Source organism: Mytilus edulis, chromosome 12 (genome assembly GCF_963676685.1).
Source record: "Mytilus edulis chromosome 12, xbMytEdul2.2, whole genome shotgun sequence".
Classification (NCBI taxonomy): Eukaryota; Metazoa; Mollusca; class Bivalvia; order Mytilida; family Mytilidae; genus Mytilus; species Mytilus edulis.
Window position 1 is genome coordinate 75,180,104 of NC_092355.1, and position 19,992 is coordinate 75,200,095.

Sequence of the window (19,992 nt, forward strand, 5' to 3'; positions counted from 1 at the left end):
GCTTTAAACCACCTAGAAAATAATATATAATACAAATGCTCCCCATTACATGAAACATATTGAACACTTTTTCCTATTTTTCAAGATAAAAGAGAGATATATTTAAAAGTTTAAAGGGAACAGGTTTTTTTGAATTTGTAAAATCCCCTTGCAGGTAATTCTGTCCAAACAAAAATTACACATTATGCAGGAAAAACCTTATTGATCATTTTGACCAAGTGTTAAAGTTTTAAAGATAAAACACAGAAATGAAAATAAACAAGAGGCTCAATCGAACTTGTATCGCTCACCTTGACATTTCTGCCAAAACTAAATTGGATTCATTGATGGATTGATTGACGGTGGTTAACACAACTTTCAGAATTATTTGCAGTCAGTTTATATTGGCGGAGGAAGCCTGAGTATGAGTAGCCTTAGGTAACCATGGAAAAAAATGTCATTTAAGGTCAATAACTCCTATGGTCCATTGTTTTTGGTCAGGTTGACATTTTTAGATCATGTTATATTGATCTTTTCTGCTTTGAAAAGTTTTTACATATCTCATACAGTTTGTTTTTTTAGAAAAAAAAATCCCACCTGTTAAAAATTCATTTTATCGAAACAAAATTATAATTTGATCTATTAATTGTCATGTTGTCAACTATATAACAAATATTACATCAATATCTTCAACCATGACGGAATAAGATGTGGTAAACTGAGTACCTGCGTGAATCCCAAGAACCATAACTCTGCAAACTGATTATCAGAACCAAAATAAAATTTGATCTTGAACTATAATTTGTCAAGGTAACACTATGTACCAAATATCCAATCAATATCTTCAAGCATAATAAAAAAAGGCTTTTTGAAAAATTGATTATTTGCATGAATTTTTCAAGTCCAAGGACAAAAACTCAGAACAAAATCATCAGTCCGGAATAAAATCCTAACTTGATCTGTAACTTGTCATGGTCAAACTATATACCAAATATCAAATCTTAATCTTAAAGCATGACAAAAAAAAATGTGTGGAAACCTGATTACTTGCCTGAATTTCCTACGTCAAAGGACGATAACTCTTCAAAAAATTATCAGATAGATCTGTAATTTTGTCATGGTAAAACTATATACCAAATATTAAATCAAAATCTTAAATATAAAAGAGATGATGTGGTATGATTGCCAATGAGATATTTGTTCCGCCTAACCAATGTTCCACTAGAAAACTTTGTTATAAACAAATGATAAACAATGTCATAATATCTGTTCCTGACGAAAAAAAAAAAATCTATATCATTTATTCGGTTAGGAACATATACTGTTATATTTATTCCACTGGAAATAATATTCCAGAATACTTTTTCCATTTGGAACTTATATAATAAAGGAACTTCTATTTCAAGACAGAGACAACTCTTCACAAGAGACCAAATGACACAGAAATTAACAAATGTAGGTCACCGTACAGCTTTCAACAATAAGCAAAGCTATAAAAGGCCCCAAAACGACAAATGTAAAACAATTCAAACAAAAAAACTAACGGCCTAATTTCTGTCAAAAATAAATAAACGCAAAACAAATAGGTAACACAGCAACAAAAGACAACCACTGGATTACAGGCTCCTGACTTGGGACAGCAATACAAAAACAAGAGGCTCTCAAGAGCCTGAATCGCTCACCTGAATTTTTTTGGTTAAATATCTCATCAATGATTATTTTGGCTTTTCAATTTATTTAAATGTTCTTTGAATCGTCCTATTTTCTTCAAAAGCAAAAAAAATAAATAATTTTCTCCTGTTCTATTTTAGCCATAGGAGCTATGTTTCTAGACATACAGGGAAATAAAATATAAAATTTATACTAGATACTCTGAAACTCATTTAGCCTAAGTTTGGCTGAAATTGATACAGCAGTTTCAAAGGAGAAGATTTTTTTAAAGTAAGTCAACATGATGAACAAATTGTAAAAAAAAAACTTTAAAGGGCAAATACTCCTTAAGGGGTCAATTGACAATTTTGGTCAAATTGACTTATTTGTAGATCTTACTTTGCTGATCATTTTTGCTGTTTACAGTTTATCTTTATCTATAATAATATTCAAGATAATGACCAAAAACTGCAAAATTTCCTTAAAATTACCATTTAAGTGGCAGCAACCCAACAATGGGTTGTTTGATTCATCTGAAAATTTCAGGGCTGATAGATCTCCACCTAATGAACAATTAAACCCATGTCAGATTTGCTCTAAATGCTTTCGTTTTTGAGATATAAGCCAAAAACTGCATTTGACCCCTATATTCTATTTTTAGCAATGGCGACCATGTTTGTTGATAGATCAAAACTTCGGATACAATTTATAAACTAGATACCCTAAGGAACATTCAGTTAAAGTTTGGAAGTATTTGGCCTAGTAGTTTCAGAGGAGAAGATTCTTGAAATAGTTTACGAAGACAGACGACGATAGACGACAGACGACGGACGACGACGACGGACACAAAGTGATGGCATAAGCTCACTCGGCCCTTCGGGCCAGGTGAGCTAAAAATGTGTGGAAACCCAATTGCTGGAGTGAATTTAGGAAGTCATGCCACACGAAGAACACAAACTCACAACCTGAATGTTAAAAGCCTAGTGATAACTGAGTAGTCAACTAGGTAAAGGATACTTGCAAAGTTTTTCGAAGGCAAAGCCTAAAATACAATACAGTTATCTCCATTTTTAAGCATTCTACATAAAACTTTAAAAAAAAAACACAGTTAATTGTCGACATACTGTCTGTGAAAGAATATCATATATCGAATTTAAACAATATGCTGTCACAATGACAGCAAACCGGATTTATTAACATTTATTTGTGTCCTGGCAATATCACAAGAACCATTACTGATGATTGGTGAAAGTGAAAATCGTCAATATCAAATTTGACCTCTATTTTGTCATCAGTATCAACATATTAAAATTTGAAAAGCTTAGATTGAATGGTTCGTGAGTAATTGCAACAACATGAATGGAAACACCATTTTATGATCTTTCAAGAACCATAACTCTTGAACGGTAAAAGTCAAAATCGTCATTTTTGAAGTTGACCTCTATTTTGTCATCAGTAACAACATATTAAAATTTGAAAAGCTTTGGTTGAATGGTTCATGAGATAATGCACGGACACGACTGGAAACACCATTTTTCAATCTTTCAAGAACCATAACTCCTGAACGGTAAAAGTCTAAATTGTCATTATTTAACTTGACCTCCATTTTGTCACCAGTAACAACATATTAAAATTTGGGAAGCTTTGGTAGAACAGTTTTTGCGTAAATGCACGGACACGACTGGAAGCGCCATTTTTCAATCTTTCAAGAACCATAACTCCTGAACGGTAAAAGTCAAAATCGCTATTATTGAATTTGACCTTCATTTAGTTGTCAGTAACAACATATTAAAATTTTAAAAGCTTTGGTTGAACGGTTCATGAGTTAATGCACGGACAACATTTGATTGCCGCCCGCCTGACCGCCTGCCCGCCCGCCGAGCATCCCCAAATCAATAACCGACATTTTTGTCACAAAAATCCGGTTAAAAACTTGCTCTCGCCTCGTTCACTCTAGAACATGTAGAATGAAATAGATGACATGTATAAATTTTGTTGATTATTGAAGAAATCACATAACAATAAATTAGTGAATTAAAAATGATGGCTTAGCTAGTTAAAGTCCCCAAATATATGATGATGTCCAATCAAAATTGTGTTAACAAATAATTGCATTACAATTTGATTTTTTTTTGTTTATTGACTTATGTTTAATTGTTTAAAGATTTTTCTCCTGAAGAATCTTGGTTTTCCAGCATTTGTTTTCTTGGTTTTATATTTCTTTATATTTTGTAACTTATTTTCTACTTGAAGCATTTGTAATTCAACACTATATTCGTACCTGTAAGTATTTCATCACTTCTCCTTTCCTCCATTCTGCTGCTAAGTCGTATGGAGTCTGACCCTGAAATACACGTAACAGATACATCTTTATATTGCTTTCATCTTTTTTATGACAAAGAGGACTTTTTTACATATCTTACAATTAGTAGCTGGGTGGTGTTTTATTTTATCTTTACATATGCTAACCATATCATTTTCGTTCATTAAATAAATCTCTTCAGACAACATTCAGATTATTGTTCACAATTTTCTGAAGACTTCAAATAGGCTTTTAACTCTTTTTTTTTTAAAGGATATGAATAAATGCTCCATCTGTCCCCATTTGGTCTTTATTTTTTTTGCAGTTTGAAGAATGATAAATGCATCCTTAGTGTTACGCTCTGGCCCTTGGCATTATTTGATATAACTTAAATGTGTATTTTTCTTCACGTGTAATTTGTGACCCCCGTTCCACACTTCTCCATGCAGATGTCCCCGAGTACGCCTTGTATGGTATTTTTATGAGAGGAGTGGTTTACCTGTACTTAAACCTATCTAATGATTCTATTTAATCGATGTGTCATCGTCATTTGACAGTGCATTTGCCCAATATGGTCTCAGTTTATCGTTACTTTCACTTATCGGCGCTATTCTTCATGTTTTGTTTTTCTTGTGTACTACGTCAGATTTGTGGGCGGGGCCAAAGTAAAAATAACAAGGTCGGTGTGCACCGAGTAGGATTTTTCACCTCAATGCAGAACGAGCGCAGCTCTTTTACTTGCAGTCAAAACTTTTATATTTTATTTCATGCAGTAAAATGACACAAAATCACTTAAGATTCAAACCGAGATTGGTAATTGTTTATTTTTATTTGTAAAGAGAATTTAATTCACTGTTTGGAGAATTTATTAAAACCTGCGTCTGCCGTAGTGCACAAAGTAGCGTACTCGGTGTTGACATAATTTTTGGCTAGCACCAAGCAGATTTGCTCGGTGCTGCACCAAGTGGAATTACTTGGTGAAAAGTATTTTTCTTAATATAAAAAGCTTCTAGTTATTTAAATAATAATATTTTATGATCCTTCTAAAATTATGAGGTTAACAATATATAACCTGCGCCAAGCAGTATCTAAAATTATTTGCTCGGTGTGCACCAACTAAATTTCTAGCACCGACTAGATTCTGCACCGACTAAATTTCTAGCACCGACTAGATTGTATTGCAGTTAAGAATAAAATATATCTTTGTTTATAACTCTATTCATGTGTTTTATGAACCACTGTATCTGTTGTGATCATGAATTACTTATGCTGAATTTATATTGATACATGTGATAATAATAATACAATTTATGAGCTTCCATTATGATCTTTATTATTAATTCCTTCACCGGAGGCCCACAAAGGTAAATACGGGTGTATCATCCTGACAAGAGAACCCCGGAACGTTACATTATATCTACACAAAGGGTGTGGGATATGGGGGGATTTCATCCTTAACTATCTTTTTACATTTTTTGGACACATTATCATGACAGTTCTTTATATTCTTATACTATTCTCTATTCTTTATATTATTGTATCCAATTATTCTCTAGTCATTAACTGTTTGCCTATATCTCGATAAACCCTCTACCTCCTCCTATATCTGTATAAACCCATTCACTCCCTCCTGCATTAGTGTACCCATCCACAACCTTCTATATTTGTATACCCAATCCACATCCTCCTATACTTGTATTTCCCACCCACACCCTCTAACATCTGTATATCCCACTCACACCCTCCTATATATGTATACCCCCTTCCCACCCTCCTATATCTGTATACCCCTTCCCTACCCTCCTATATCTGTATACCCCTTCCCTACCCTCCTATATCTGTAAAACCCCTCAACACCCTCCTATGTCCTTATACCCTATCCAAAGTCTCCTATATTTGAATAGCCCATCCACTGTTGAGATTGTCGCTGGAACGTAACATCCGTACTTTTGTACTTGTTCATTTTTTGACGTCATATTATCATGTGACAACTCCGTGGGTGGAAATACATTTGTTGTATATGAATATAATGGCTAAACAGTTGTCTTTACATACATTGCCTTAATTATCATCTATATACACACCCGCCTATATCTATATAGCTCATACACACCCTTCTATATCTGTATAGTCCATACACACCCGCCTATATCTGTAACCCCATCCACACCCTTCTATATCTGTATATCCCATCCACACCCTTCTATATCTGTATATCCCATCCACACCCTTCTATATATGTATATCCCATCCACACCCTTCTATATCTGTATATCCCATCCACACCCTTCTGTATCTGTATATCCCATCCACACCCTTCTATATCTGTATATCCCATCCACACCCTCCTATATATGTTAAGTCCATACACACCCTCCTATATCTGTATACCCATACACACCCTCCTATATGTATACCCCATCCAAATCCTCCTATATATGTATACCCCATCCATACCCTCCTATATCTGTATACCCCATCCATACCCTCCAGTATATCCCATCCACATCCTCGTATATCTGTTTACCCCCTCCACACCCTCCTATATCTGTAAACCCCATCCACACCCTCCTATATTTGTATACCCCATCCACAACCTACTTTAACTGTATACCCCATCCACAACCTCCTATATCTGTAAACCCCCTCCACTACCTTCTGTCTCTGTACACCCCTTCCCTACCCTCCTAAATATGTATACCCTCTCCACACCCTCCTATATATGTATAACCCATCCACACCCCTTCTATACCTGTATACCCCAACCACACTCTCCTATATCTGTTTACCCCATCCACACCTGGCTATATCTGTATACCCCATCAACACCCTTCTATATCTGTATACCCTATCCACACCCTCCTATGTCTGTATACCCTATCCACACCCTCTTATGTCTGTATACCCTATCCACACCCTCCTATGTCTGTATTGTGTTACGATTTAGTGCTCGTATTATTAAATTAATGAAACTCTTGTTATCCATAGTTTACAGTAGTAATTTTATGAGTCAGCTGTTTTTGTTTACGTTTTCGCAACGCTATTTTTTACGATGGAATGTCACCTCGTACAGAATATTCACGGTTGGTTGGCATGTATTTCAATGATACATGATGCGCTTATGTGTTTACCTTATCTGCTTATTTAGTTTCTTAATGTAATAACTTGTGTTTTAGCCGTAATCGTCTAAATACCAGCAGTGCCATAACTTATTTACAAGAGAAGCCATATTTATTTGTGTATTGGCGGTCTGCAACACGAGATTGCCTGTGAACATAACAAACGTTTTGATTGGTCGATCCATTGACCGGAAAATTATAAATAGAAGGTTGACGAAACGAACTTTAGATTTAATCTCACCGCCTGCAAGAGCAGTCGGAATTTATGCTGTCTTGATGTCCTTATAATTAACAAATTAAACAAAACTTACCTAAGTTGTAGTTTGATGTTAATTTGGTAAGGTCCAATCTACCAGAATCACATGAGTGAACAGATGATCACATGATTCAAATCAGACTTCAGAGTGGAGAAAGTCAGGAACTGAAACTTCCATAATGAGGGTGGGCACAAATCACAACTCGGGCGGGCATGTGATTCTGGTAGATTGGACCTTACCAAATTAACATCAAACTACAACTTAGGTAAGTTTTGTTTAATTTGTTAATTTAGTAAGTCCAATCTACCTATAGAATCACATGAGTCTTTAGAGTTCAGTTCTGCACTTTCAGTAAAAATCTTTGTAAAGTAGCAACAGTTATACTAAAAACACTACATATTCCACTACTTGGAAAACTCTACTAATTCTAAATTTCGGAATTATATACATCCTTATATACACAACTATCTTATTTTCTCTTGGCCAATAAGATTTCATTACTGAAGGAGCTGTCATTAGTAATTGGTCTTTGATAAAATTTTCGAAACACACTATCTTTCCTCCATCCAGCTGTGCGAAGAATTGTAGCTATAGGAATGCGTCCACTAACATAGGAAGTAGCAGCTCCTCTAGTACTATGAGGTGTAAAGATTGTCATATCTATTCCAGCCATAATTAAAACTTGTTTAATCCACTTAGCAATGGTACCCTTTTTTACAGGTTTATACGGTTTTTGGAAACTCAAAAACAATTGAGTGTTATTTAATCTTAATTTATTTGTGCGTTCTAAATATTCATGTAATGTATGAACCACACAAATCCTATAATCTGGCTTAAATGCTTCTATAAATATCTCTGGTAACTGATATCCAGGTCTAGTTTGCTTAAGCAAGTCTCCATATCTAATTTTAACTGAGTATGTATCAAGTTCCAAATTCCTAATATCTATTAAGAAAATACTCTGCATTCTCTGACCTGTTGTTAAAGCTAGTAACATAGCCAATTTGAATGTTATGTTTTTTAATGTAATATCTTTGTTCCAAGTCTTAAAAAGACTTAGCACCATTTCCACATTCCAGGTACAATTATACTTAGGTAAAACAGGTTTCTTATTAAATATTCCTTTCATAAATTGTTTAACATGAAAATGTTTTCCAATTTGCACATTAGTAATAAGATAAACAAAACTAGATACTGCTGATTTAGCAGTATTAACAGCACTATATCCTAAGCCATTTAGATGCAATTCTAACAAAAATTTTAATACACTATTTACAGATGGATCAAATTGATCCGTTTTTTCTTTGTCACAAAAAAGCAGCCACTTTTTGATATATGTCCCATACTGTTTTTTGGTAGAATCTCTCCAGGAATTGATGATGATGTCGGCAGCCTCTGCTGATACTCCTCCCTCACACATTTTATTCCTGAGATCTTGAAAACCGCCAATCTCATGTTTTTCAAAGGATGAGTTTGATTTGTTTTGGGATTCATCAGAATCGTTTCCACTTTTGGCAAAATATATGGTTGATCGCAAATCATTTGTAGTAGCTGCGGAAACCAAGGCTGTGTTGAAAATAAAGGTGCTATGACTAATGCGGTTGCTTTTTCCTGACAAATTTTCTGTAACACTGCACTGATCACACTGAAAGGAGGGAATATATATGCATAAAATGTACTCCAAGTTAAAGAGAATGCATTAACAGCCAAAGCCTTCACATCCGGGCCAAAGGATACATATTGTTCTAATCTATTGTTATGTTTTGATGCAAATAAATCAATGTCACATGGACCAAGTTTATTCATTATACACTCAAAAATACTATCAATAATCATCCATTCCATATCTGAATTAGACTTGTGTCTGCTTAACGCATCTGCTTTTATATTTAACTTCCCTGGGATATGAAAAACACTAAGCCAAATTTGTCTATGTATACACCACAACCATATCTCTTTAGCTAAATTATTTAACTCTTCTTTTCTTCCTCCCATTTTATTCAAATACTTAATAGCAGTTGTATTATCAAGAAATAATTGTACATGTTCATTACGAGTTCTGCAACAAAAAGCTTTTAATGCAAGAAAAGCTGCTTTCAGTTCCAAAAAATTAATATGTTTATTACGTTCACTCAAACTCCAAACACCTGATAATGTAAGATTATTTGTTACATCAAGAGCTCCATATCCTAACATACTACTGTCAGATTCAATTTTTCTATCTGGTGGCTTAAAAACAATTGGTTTATAACTATTATGAATGTTTTCAATCCACCAGTTTATACATTGTTTACTCTCATTTGATAATATAATTTTAGCATCAAAATTTCCTTTATTCAATTTTAATTCAACATCCTTTTGTATTTCTAAAGTTTTGTAAAAAACTGGCGCATACAAGACACCATGTTCACTAGCAACCAATTTTCCAATTAACTGCGCAAATTCACGTATGGTAACAAAACACTTCCTTAACAAAGTTCTGCATAATTCCACAATATTTGCAACTTTCTTTGGTGCTAATTTCACTACCATGCTCACAGAATCTATACTGAATCCTAAAAATTCAATGTTTTGAGCAGGCACAACAACTGATTTTTCTTTATGTATAGTAAATCCAAGGCTATCAAACAATTTCATTGTTTCTTGAACATTATTTAGACATTCCTCATAAGTATCCCCTACCAATAAAATGTCATCAATATACGCACAATTAACATATCCTTCTTTTCTTAAAGAAGATAACACAGGTTTTAACAACTTTGTGAAAATGCGAGGAGCTGGTGATAAACCATTAGGCATAGCTGTAAACTGATACAATTGACCTTTCCAAGTAAATCTCAAAAATTTTCTATCTTCCTTTTTTATTCCTAAGCTGTAATATGCATCTTTTATATCCAACTTTGCAAAGAAATTTTTATTTTTTACTAATTCTAATGCTGACTTGAAAGTTTCCATCTTGAAATGTTTATATTCCAAATGCTCATTCAGATTACTTAAATTTAATATTAATCTAAATGATCCATCAGCTTTAGGCCTAATAAAAATACTAGATAATACTTCCCCATACTGATGAATTACAGGTTCAATAACCTTTTTGTGTAAAAATTTTGTTAACAGATTGTCGATAACTATTTGTTCACTTTCATTAAATTTAATTTCTTTCCGTGAACATTTACCACATGGTTCACATTCAAATTCCAAGTGATAACCTTGACATACAATATTCAAGAGGTTTCTATCACTTGTAATTGTTTTCCATGTCTCACTATACTGAGATATTTTTCCCGCAACAAAGTTGTCAGTAGTATTGTGCAGACAATTAAGATTTAATAATGTACATGTACTTACATTACTATTAATAACTGTGTCCATTTCTAATGACCCAGATTCCCCTTTCCTTTCTTGTTGTAGGGTTTCTTCTGCTCTCGTCGAATCTGGGCCTTTTGGCTAAAAAATTGTTTTTAAAACCACTTTTCCCTTTGAAACTTCCATTGGCATTGTCAGACTTAAAATTATCATTCCGAGAATAAGTGTCCTTAACTTCAGGTACATGTGCCTTATCCCTCTTCCATGTACTTTTAACTTTCATTTTATTGCCCAGTTTAGTACTATCGTCTATTTCTTTCATCCGTTGTTCCAGATTTTCTCTGTCCCCAAATAAATAGTTCGGCGAAATTTTCTCATCTTCGTGGCTCAGGGCTAAATATTTTTTGTCTAAAGCTGGCGTTAGCAACTTCCTTCTTTGACTAGACAGATCTCTATGAGCATACAACAACAAATTTAGGGAGTCCAGGGATAGTTCAAACGTTTCTTCCGATTCTTCCGATGAGCTTTTCAAAGACTTTTCCATTAGCTGAACAACCGGTATCATCCCTTTAACAAGATACCCCTGGGTTCTTTGCAATGATCTGACATTATCTTTCAGACGTTTAGATGTTTCCTTAGAACTCCACAGCACTTTGTTCACTTTAGGAACCTCTAGAAATTCACAATTCTCTGGCCGAACAAATTTATCCACTAATTCCTGAACTTCTTTATTTTTATGATCTACGGCAGACTCCGCCCCTTGATTAACAATTTTTGCTATCTCATCGTGTACCGGCGATCCTAATCTTGGTTTCTTGGACAAAATGTTCTCAACTTTTTTCATTTTTTCCATTTTGGACATACTCGTCGTAACTTTAATTCTTTTTTGAGGTGGTTCCTCCGCCACATGATCCTCCTCATCTTCCTGGGAAGACTCATAATCCCGTTCCGATTCCTCCTCCGAGACACTGTCATAAAAAGTATTCGGAGATTTGCCCCGTCTATTGTTTCTCAACTGCGTCGGCGCACTAGGCCCAATCGGATCAGCTGTTTTGTGAAGAACCGCGTTTTTAATTTCAATTACGGACTTGGTTAACTCATTAATAGCTTTCTGCTGTTCAAAATAAAGTTTTTGATTGTTAATCAATTGCTCATTGTATTGAGCTAACAAATCCGGTCTCTGTTGATTAACTTCGACACTTGCGGTAAAAGGTACATAATTAGGCTCCGCCCCGTTTTTGTTTTTCTCAACTGTCGCTCGCTTCGGAACAGAATGTAAACGGGTAGGCTGTGAAGATGATGGAGCTCCAGTATGAATCAACTGAAGAGAACCATCATCCTTCACCACTATTGCCTGGTCTTGGAAAACATTGCAGTTTTCCACCACTGGATCCAAAATAATAAATTCCTCTGCCATTGTTCGGAATTTCCTAAACACACGTGCCCTCTCTATCAGCGCAAACACATTAACAAAGAAAATTGTTTACAAACATAATTTCATGTCAAATGAAAATTATGAATAACATCACTATAGTAAAACTTTCAAACTACGAATAATTCCTGACTATCCAAACACTAACATATACGAAATTTTAATTTTTTGTCTCCTAAATAAACAGTCTAACTTTGCATTACAAAGGATCAACCTCGTTCTGATTTGCATCATGTGATCATCTGTTCACTCATGTGATTCTATAGGTAGATTGGACTTACTAAATTAAGTGTGAAGGTTTTGAATGTTTTAAGAAAACTTAAACCTTCTAGCGCATGGTTATTGTTTGTTTTGCAAAAGTCAACCTTCGACCTATGGGAAAGTCCCGTCAGCTGTCGTTCCTTTTAGTCAACCTTCTATCGATGAAATAGGATGAAAGAGATTTTCTGGAAATCTACTTTCGGTTTAGGAAATAAGATATATGAATATCTTTTTATAAATCAACCCTTTTTAAGTATTTTATACTTTTGGAAATAGAAGGTTGAAAAGTTCAACCTTCTATCAAATCAACCTACGGAAACAAGTCAACCTAAATGGGAATTTGAAGTCAACCCTCCTGATCTATAAATAAAGATGATTACGGCAAATTGTATATAAATATAAATGTATGTTTTTATGATCAATTGTAAATATTTGATTATATAGATGTTATATAAAATGCATCTGAACTTTATACCTGACTTAGTTATTATTTCAACCATATACCAACTCAAAGGATCCATGCAAATTATGTTCGATCGAGCCTCCTTATTCATTTAAACTTACCACTCGGTTTAAGGGGCGAAATCGTTACATTGGTGTCAGTAGTGGGATTCTATTAACTTTGAATTTGGTGGTTGAAATAAATAATTTATAAATTATACTAAAGAAGCTTTAGTATATTTACCTGATTTCACTAAATTTTTATAGTAAGAATTATCAAACTTTTAGTACATTATGGATGATTCTGGAGAAGTAATTATAGATGTAAATCATTCTTTCCAAGAGGAAAATGATGGGGAAATTACCATTCCTTTAAATGAACAGAAGGTTGATAGTGTTGACTATGCAGAGCAGACAATAAGCCATGACGAAGAGCAAAACTTATTTATGAATGAATTAAGAAACCTTAAAAGTTTATTTCATAACCAATTTGGGGAGATAACCCATGAGTTTTCTAATTGTCAAAAAGAAGTTATCATTGCTGTAAATCAGATAAAAAGAGATTTTCAAGAGGAAATTTCTTGTATTAAAGACCGCATAAGCAAAATTGAAGATGCTGTATATGAAAACAAGAGAAATATTTCTACCAATTATAAAATGATTGAACAAAATAAAGATTTAGTAAATTACAATAATCACATGAGTGACATTGTTAACACTGAAAACAAATCTAAAGGTGATGGGCAAGCAGTTCCTGATGAAGCTAATCAGACAAGTCAAAATACAGAAAAACAACAACAAAACACAGATGATATTTATTCATTTAATAAAGATAAAATGTATGACATAAATCAAAACTATGCTGTACTCGATAGACCCAAGGTTCCAAGATTGACCAATTCCCATACCCATTTACCCAAGTCTAGTAATGTAACCATGAAGCCACAGTTGTATGAGGGAGATGAAGATTTAGATGAATATTTAGCTCAATTTGAAATTTTAGCTGAAATAAACGGTTGGAATTATGCAACCAAATCATTATATTTGGCTGGTAGTTTAAAAGGGGGAGCAAGAGCTCTTTTAAATGAACTAGATAAGGAATCTAGGAAAGATTATAATAGCTTAGTAAAAGTTTTGGACAATAGATATGGTTCAGCTGAGAAATCAGAACTTTTTAGGGCAAAACTTCAGACCCGTATGAGAGGTAAAGAAGAAAGTTTACCTGAGTTAGCTCAGTCAATTAAGAAATTGACTAGGCAAGCTTATCCAAGTGCCCAATCCACAATAACTAGTGTATTAGCACTAGAACATTTTATAGATGCTTTACAAGATGCTGATTTAAGACTAAGACTTAGGGAATCTAACCCTAAATCCATACATGAAGCAGAAACACTAGCTGTTAGGCTAGAGACGTTAAAGTTAGCAGAGAGACAAAAAGGGAGGATGGTTAGACAGGCAGATTCAGTTCAGACTAATGCTAAATTTAATACAGAGTTGAATGATGACAAGGGGGAAGATTTAAAATCCTTAAAAAATGAATTGAGTGATTTTAAAAGAGAAATGATCTCATTGTCCAGAAATATAAAGGGTATGTCCCAAAACCAAAATAGGAATAGCCAAGGGGGAGGTAACCAGCAGAGGAACTATCAGAATGGTCAGAAAGGGTATAATAACCAGAATAAGAATTTTGGTCAGGGCAATAGAAATTTTAACCAGAGAAATAATAATTTTGGTCAAAATCAGAATAATTATAATCAACAGGGAAACCAGTTGAGGTCGGACTCAGGGGTCGGAGCCAGGCCGGGACAGAATAGCCCAAGTCGATAAAGATAAATGAATCTTTGGCAAATAACGAGGGATTATTTGTCAGAGCTAAAATTAATAATAAATGTTTAGCTTTTCTTGTGGATACAGGAGCAAATGTTACTATTTTAAGTAAGAAATTTATTGATGAAATAAATCCCTCATTACTTCCAAAAATGAATCCTGTGAATATTAATTTGATTACTGCTACTGGTGATAGTTCACCATTTATAGGACAAATTGATGTTAAAATTTGTCTTGGAAATTATATTTATCACCACAATGTGTTAGTGGCTGATATTTCCAATGAAGGTATCATTGGAATGGATTTTCTTGTGACTCATGACTGTGATGTTTTGTTGAGTCAAAATAAGTTGAAGATTAAAGGGGAGATAATTCAATGTTATCATTATGCAATCAGTGCTAAATCTTGTTATAGAGTGGCTATGCAAGAGACAGTAGATGTGCCTCCTAACTCAGAAATGATTGTTTCTGGGGAGTCAGATGAGCCTATTTTTAGAGGTTTAGCTGGTTTAATAGAACCTAATGAGAAGTTTATGGAGAAAAATGGTTTATTGGTGGCAAGATCAATTGTACATCCAGAGATGTAAACATTCCTTTGAGGATAATAAATTTAAATAAAGAGCCCTGCACTTTATATAAGGGTACAATTATTGCAACCTGCAATAAAGTAGACGAAGAAGATATTCAAACTTCTGAGTTTGTAAATAGTGTGGCTGGTGGCCAAACTATAGTAAATAAGGGGAGACAATTACCTGATTATTTACATGAAGTATTTGAGTCTAATCAAGCTAATCTTGATAAAGATCAAAAGGAGAAATTTAGAGACCTTTTAATAGAATATAGTGACATATTCTCAAAGTCCTCTGAGGACATTGGTTTAACTGATTTAGTTGAACATACCATAAATACTGGAAATAACCCTCCAGTACGTCAGCGACCCAGACGAATACCCCTAGCTAGAATGAAGGATGCTGAAGCTGAGATTCAGAAAATGGTTAAGCAAGATATTATAGAACCTTCTACAAGTCCCTAGAACTCCAATATAGTCTCGTGAAGAAGTCAGATGGTAGTTGGCGATTCTGTATTGATTTTCGCGCCGTAAATTTATTGGTTTTACGCCCATCCTACCCCTTGCCCCGAATAGATGACACTATAGACTCCTTGTCGGGCTCCAAGTTCTTCTCAACCGTCGATTTGAAGTCAGGATATTATCAGATTCCAGTAGCGAAAGAAGATAGACCAAAAACAGCCTTTTCCTTTCCAGGGGGTGGTCTCTGGCAGTTCAAGAGAATGCCAATGGGTCTATGTAATAGTGCCCCTGTATTTGAACAATTGATGGAGACAGTTTTATCAGGTTTGACCTGGAAAATTTGTTTAGTTTATTTAGATGATATAATTGTTTTCTCAAAAATCATTTGAGGAACATATGAAAAACTTGAAAGAAGTTTTTCAAAGATTAAAAGCAGCTAATTTAAAGCTGAATCCCAAGAAGTGTAACTTTCTTTAGAAAGAAGTTAAATTTTTAGGTCACATTGTTAGCGAAAGTGGAGTAGCTACTGACCCTAATAAAGTTCAGTCAGTTAAGGACTGGCCAGTACCCAAGAGTATAAAAGATGTGAGAAGTTTTCTAGGGTTAACATCCTATTATAGAAAATTTATTTTGAAATATGCTGATAAAGCTAAACCTTTGTATAAGGTTACTGAGAACAACCAAAAGTTTGTCTGGACTGAAGAATGTCAACAGTCTTTTGAGGAAATAAAGACTACTTTAATTAGTGCACCTATTTTAGCCTACACTACCAGGGAGGATTTATTTATTTTGGATACCGACGCGAGTAATGTTGGTATGGGAGCAGTGCTATCCCAACTCCAGGATGGAGTAGAAAAAGTAATTTGTTACTTTAGTAAAACTTTCAGTAGATCTGAGAGAAAATATTGTGTTACCAGAAGAGAACTACTAGCTGTAGTAGCCTCTATTAAACATTTTCACCATTATTTATATGGTAAATACTTCAAGGTTAGAAGTGACCATGGTGCATTAAGTTGGTTGTTCAATTTTAAGAATCCAGAAGGTCAGTTAGCTCGTTGGTTCGAGGTCCTGGCATCATATGATTTTAAAATTGAGCACAGAGCTGGAAGGTCCCACAATAATGCAGACGCCCTAAGTAGACGTCCTTGCTATAACAAAGAATGTCCTCACTGTGCTAGAGCAGAAATAAATTATGAATTGGTTCCAACTCATAAAAACGTTTTAACGGTTGAAAAATGTAAGGATAATGCCACTATTAGTGAATCTTGCAGAAATGTTCAAGATGTTAGTGTCAAACAATCAGTTACAACAACTAGTATTAGCTGTAAAAATGAAGATTGGCCAAACATGACAAGTGACGAAACTTGTCACAAAGTAAAAAGTCATGTAATTCATAATGAATTTAGAAGTAAGGGTTCAGATGTAAACCCTGATGTACTCCCTGTTCAGTCTGAGATAGTAAGAGTTTGTACCAGATCTAAGGATTATGGTTGCAGTCAAAATGAGAAGGACGACCCAGTTAAAGAAATAAATTTTGAAAATGTTTCAGAATCTCAATTATCTGATGATGCAATCAGTATAATTATCCAATGGAAAATAGATGAAGTTAAACCCATATGGGCAGATGTATCCCATATGAGTCCTGAAGTTAAATTTTATTGGTCAAGATTAAATTTTTTAATTCTTGTCAATGGAATCTTATATAGAAAGTGGGAAAGCTATAATGGAAAACATTATGATCTACATATTGTTCTTCCAGCTAATTTTAAAAGGTTCGTGTTGAACCAAGTACATAACACAGTGACCGGTGGTCATCTTGGTGTAAGAAAGACTCTATCAAAAATAAAACAGAGGTATTTTTGGTATAAAATGAGACAGGATGTTAAATTTTGGTGTACCAAATGTGATATTTGTGCTTCTAAGAAAGCACCTTGTAAAAAACCTAAGGCCCCGATGAAGCAATATCTTGTGGGTGCTCCTTGGGAAAGAATGGCTATTGACATTCTAGGACCTTTACCCATAAGTGTCAATAATAATCGCTATCTGATGGTAGTTCAGGATTATTTTTCAAAATGGACGGAAGCTATACCAATTCCAGACATTGAAGCAGTGACAGTAGCTAAGAAATTTGTGGAAAGAATAGTAACCATTTTTGGGGTTCCTCTTTCAATCCACTCAGACCAAGGGTCTAATTTTGAATCTAATGTGTTCAAAGAGATGTGTATTATTTTGGGTATTCATAAAACCCGTACAACACCATTCCGACCTAAATCGGATGGTATGGTTGAAAAGTCTAATTCAACTATTGAGACGATGTTATCTGCTTTTGTAAGAAAACACCAGAGAGATTGGGACGAATATATTTATTTATTAATGTTGGCCTATCGGTCATCAGAACATGAGAGTTTGGGAACATCTCCATGTTCCATGTTATTTGGAAGAGAAGTTAATCTTCCAGTAGATTTAGTTCTGGGTAGACCAGAGACTGAAAAGTCACTTTTATATTTAAAAACTGTTTATGCATATGAATTATCCCAAAAGTTGGAGGTAATTCAAAAATTTGCACGAAATAAATTAAAACTGTCAAGCGACAGGATGAAAAGAAATTATGATGTTGGAACTAAGATGCAAACATTTGATGCAGGAGATCCAGTATGGTTGCACAATCCTCGTCGTGTAAAAGGATTGTGTCCAAAGTTACAAAATAATTGGGAAGGCCCATATATTATTGTAAATAAACTTAATGATGTCATATATAGAATACAGAAGGGACCAAAGATGAAACCTAAGGTGGTGCACCAAGACAGATTGAAGCCCTATCTTGGAGAAAATGTTCCTGTTTGGTTTAATTAAATATGTGGAGCTTGCGGTACAGAAGAAGATGTTGAACAGTCAACCTAGAACATTTATTGGAAGAAATGAACATTGTGTTATATAATTATATGTGTATTACCTAAATAATTCTATGTGAATACATGAGTTTTCGGTTAAATGTATATAGTAACTTGTTAGACAGTTGTTGTCTTATGAGTTATTGGATTTTGTTTTCAAGTTTTGAGCCAACCAATCAATTAGTGTATTAATTTAATTAATGTATAGATAGTTTCTGTGCATTTGAGGACAAACGCCTAGTGGTTAGGGGGCTGTGTTACGATTTAGTGATCGTATTATTAAATTAATGGATCTCTTGTTATCCATAGTTTACAGTAGTAATTTTATGAGTCAGCTGTTTTTGTTTACGTTTTCGCAACGCTATTTTTTACGATGGAATGTCACCTCGTACAGAATATTCACGGTTGGTTGGCATGTATTTCAATGATACATGATGCGCTTATGTGTTTACCTTATTTGCTTATTTAGTTTCTTAATGTAATAACTTGTGTTTTAGCCGTAATCGTCTAAATACCAGCAGTGCCATAATTTATTTACAAGAGAAGCCATATTTATTTGTGTATTGGCGGTCTGCAACACGAGATTGCCTGTGAACATAACAAACGTTTTGATTGGTCGATCCATTGACCGGAAAATTATAAATAGAAGGTTGACGAAACGAACTTTAGATTTAATCTCACCGCCTGCAAGAGCAGTCGGAATTTATGCTGTCTTGATGTCCTTATAATTAAGTGTGAAGGTTTTGAATGTTTTAAGAAAACTTAAACCTTCTAGCGCATGGTTATTGTTTGTTTTGCAAAAGTCAACCTTCGACCTATGGGAAAGTCCCGTCAGCTGTCGTTCCACTTAGTCAACCTTCTATCGATGAAATAGGATGAAAGAGATTTCCTGGAAATCTACTTTCGGTTTAGGAAATAAGATATATGAATATCTTTTTATAAATCAACCCTTTTTAAGTATTTTATACTTTTGGAAATAGAAGGTTGAAAAGTTCAACCTTCTATCAAATCAACCTACGGAAACAAGTCAACCTAAATGGGAATTTGAAGTCAACCCTCCTGATCTATAAATAAAGATGATTACGGCAAATTGTATATAAATATAAATGTATGTTTTTATGATCAATTGTAAATATTTGATTATATAGATGTTATATAAAATGCATCTGAACTTTATACCTGACTTAGTTATTATTTCAAACATATACCAACTCAAAGGATCCATGCAAATTATGTTCGATCGAGCCTCCTTATTCATTTAAACTTACCACTCGGTTTAAGGGGCGAAATCGTTACAATACCCTATCCACCATCTCCTATTTCTGTATACTCCATCCACACTCTCCTATGTATGTATACCCCATCCACACTCTCCTATATATGTATACCCTATCCACACCCTCCTATGTCTGTATACCCTATCTACACCCTCCTTTATCTGTATAGTCCATACACACCCTCCTATATCTGTAAACCCCATCCACACCCTTCTCTATC

At 34.3% G+C, this 19,992-nt stretch overlaps 3 protein-coding genes across 3 annotated transcripts in view; all 3 read right to left on the reverse strand.

Moving 5' to 3' along the window:
- LOC139499283 (uncharacterized) overlaps window positions 1–6,269 on the reverse strand; it is a 39,799-nt gene extending 33,530 nt beyond the window's left edge. The window contains exons 1-2 of the mRNA XM_071287952.1: window positions 6,189–6,269; window positions 3,911–3,973 (exon numbers count right to left, since the gene is read on the reverse strand). Of these exons, the coding sequence (XP_071144053.1) occupies window positions 3,911–3,973; window positions 6,189–6,269 (144 nt within the window). The remainder of the gene's footprint in view (window positions 1–3,910; window positions 3,974–6,188) is intronic.
- Window positions 1–19,992, reverse strand: part of LOC139497841 (uncharacterized) — a 267,237-nt gene that overhangs the window by 65,452 nt on the left and 181,793 nt on the right. The window lies entirely within an intron of this gene.
- On the reverse strand, window positions 10,663–12,030 carry LOC139499285 (uncharacterized). The gene has a single exon (XM_071287953.1). It carries the CDS (start codon window positions 12,028–12,030, stop codon window positions 10,663–10,665), a length of 1,368 nt encoding a protein of 455 aa, XP_071144054.1.

What these genes read in the sequence shown, in the direction of transcription:
- LOC139499285 (XM_071287953.1), bottom strand. Translation starts at nt 12,030, where the DNA reads ATGGCAGAGGAATTTATTATTTTGGATCCAGTGGTGGAAAACTGCAAT.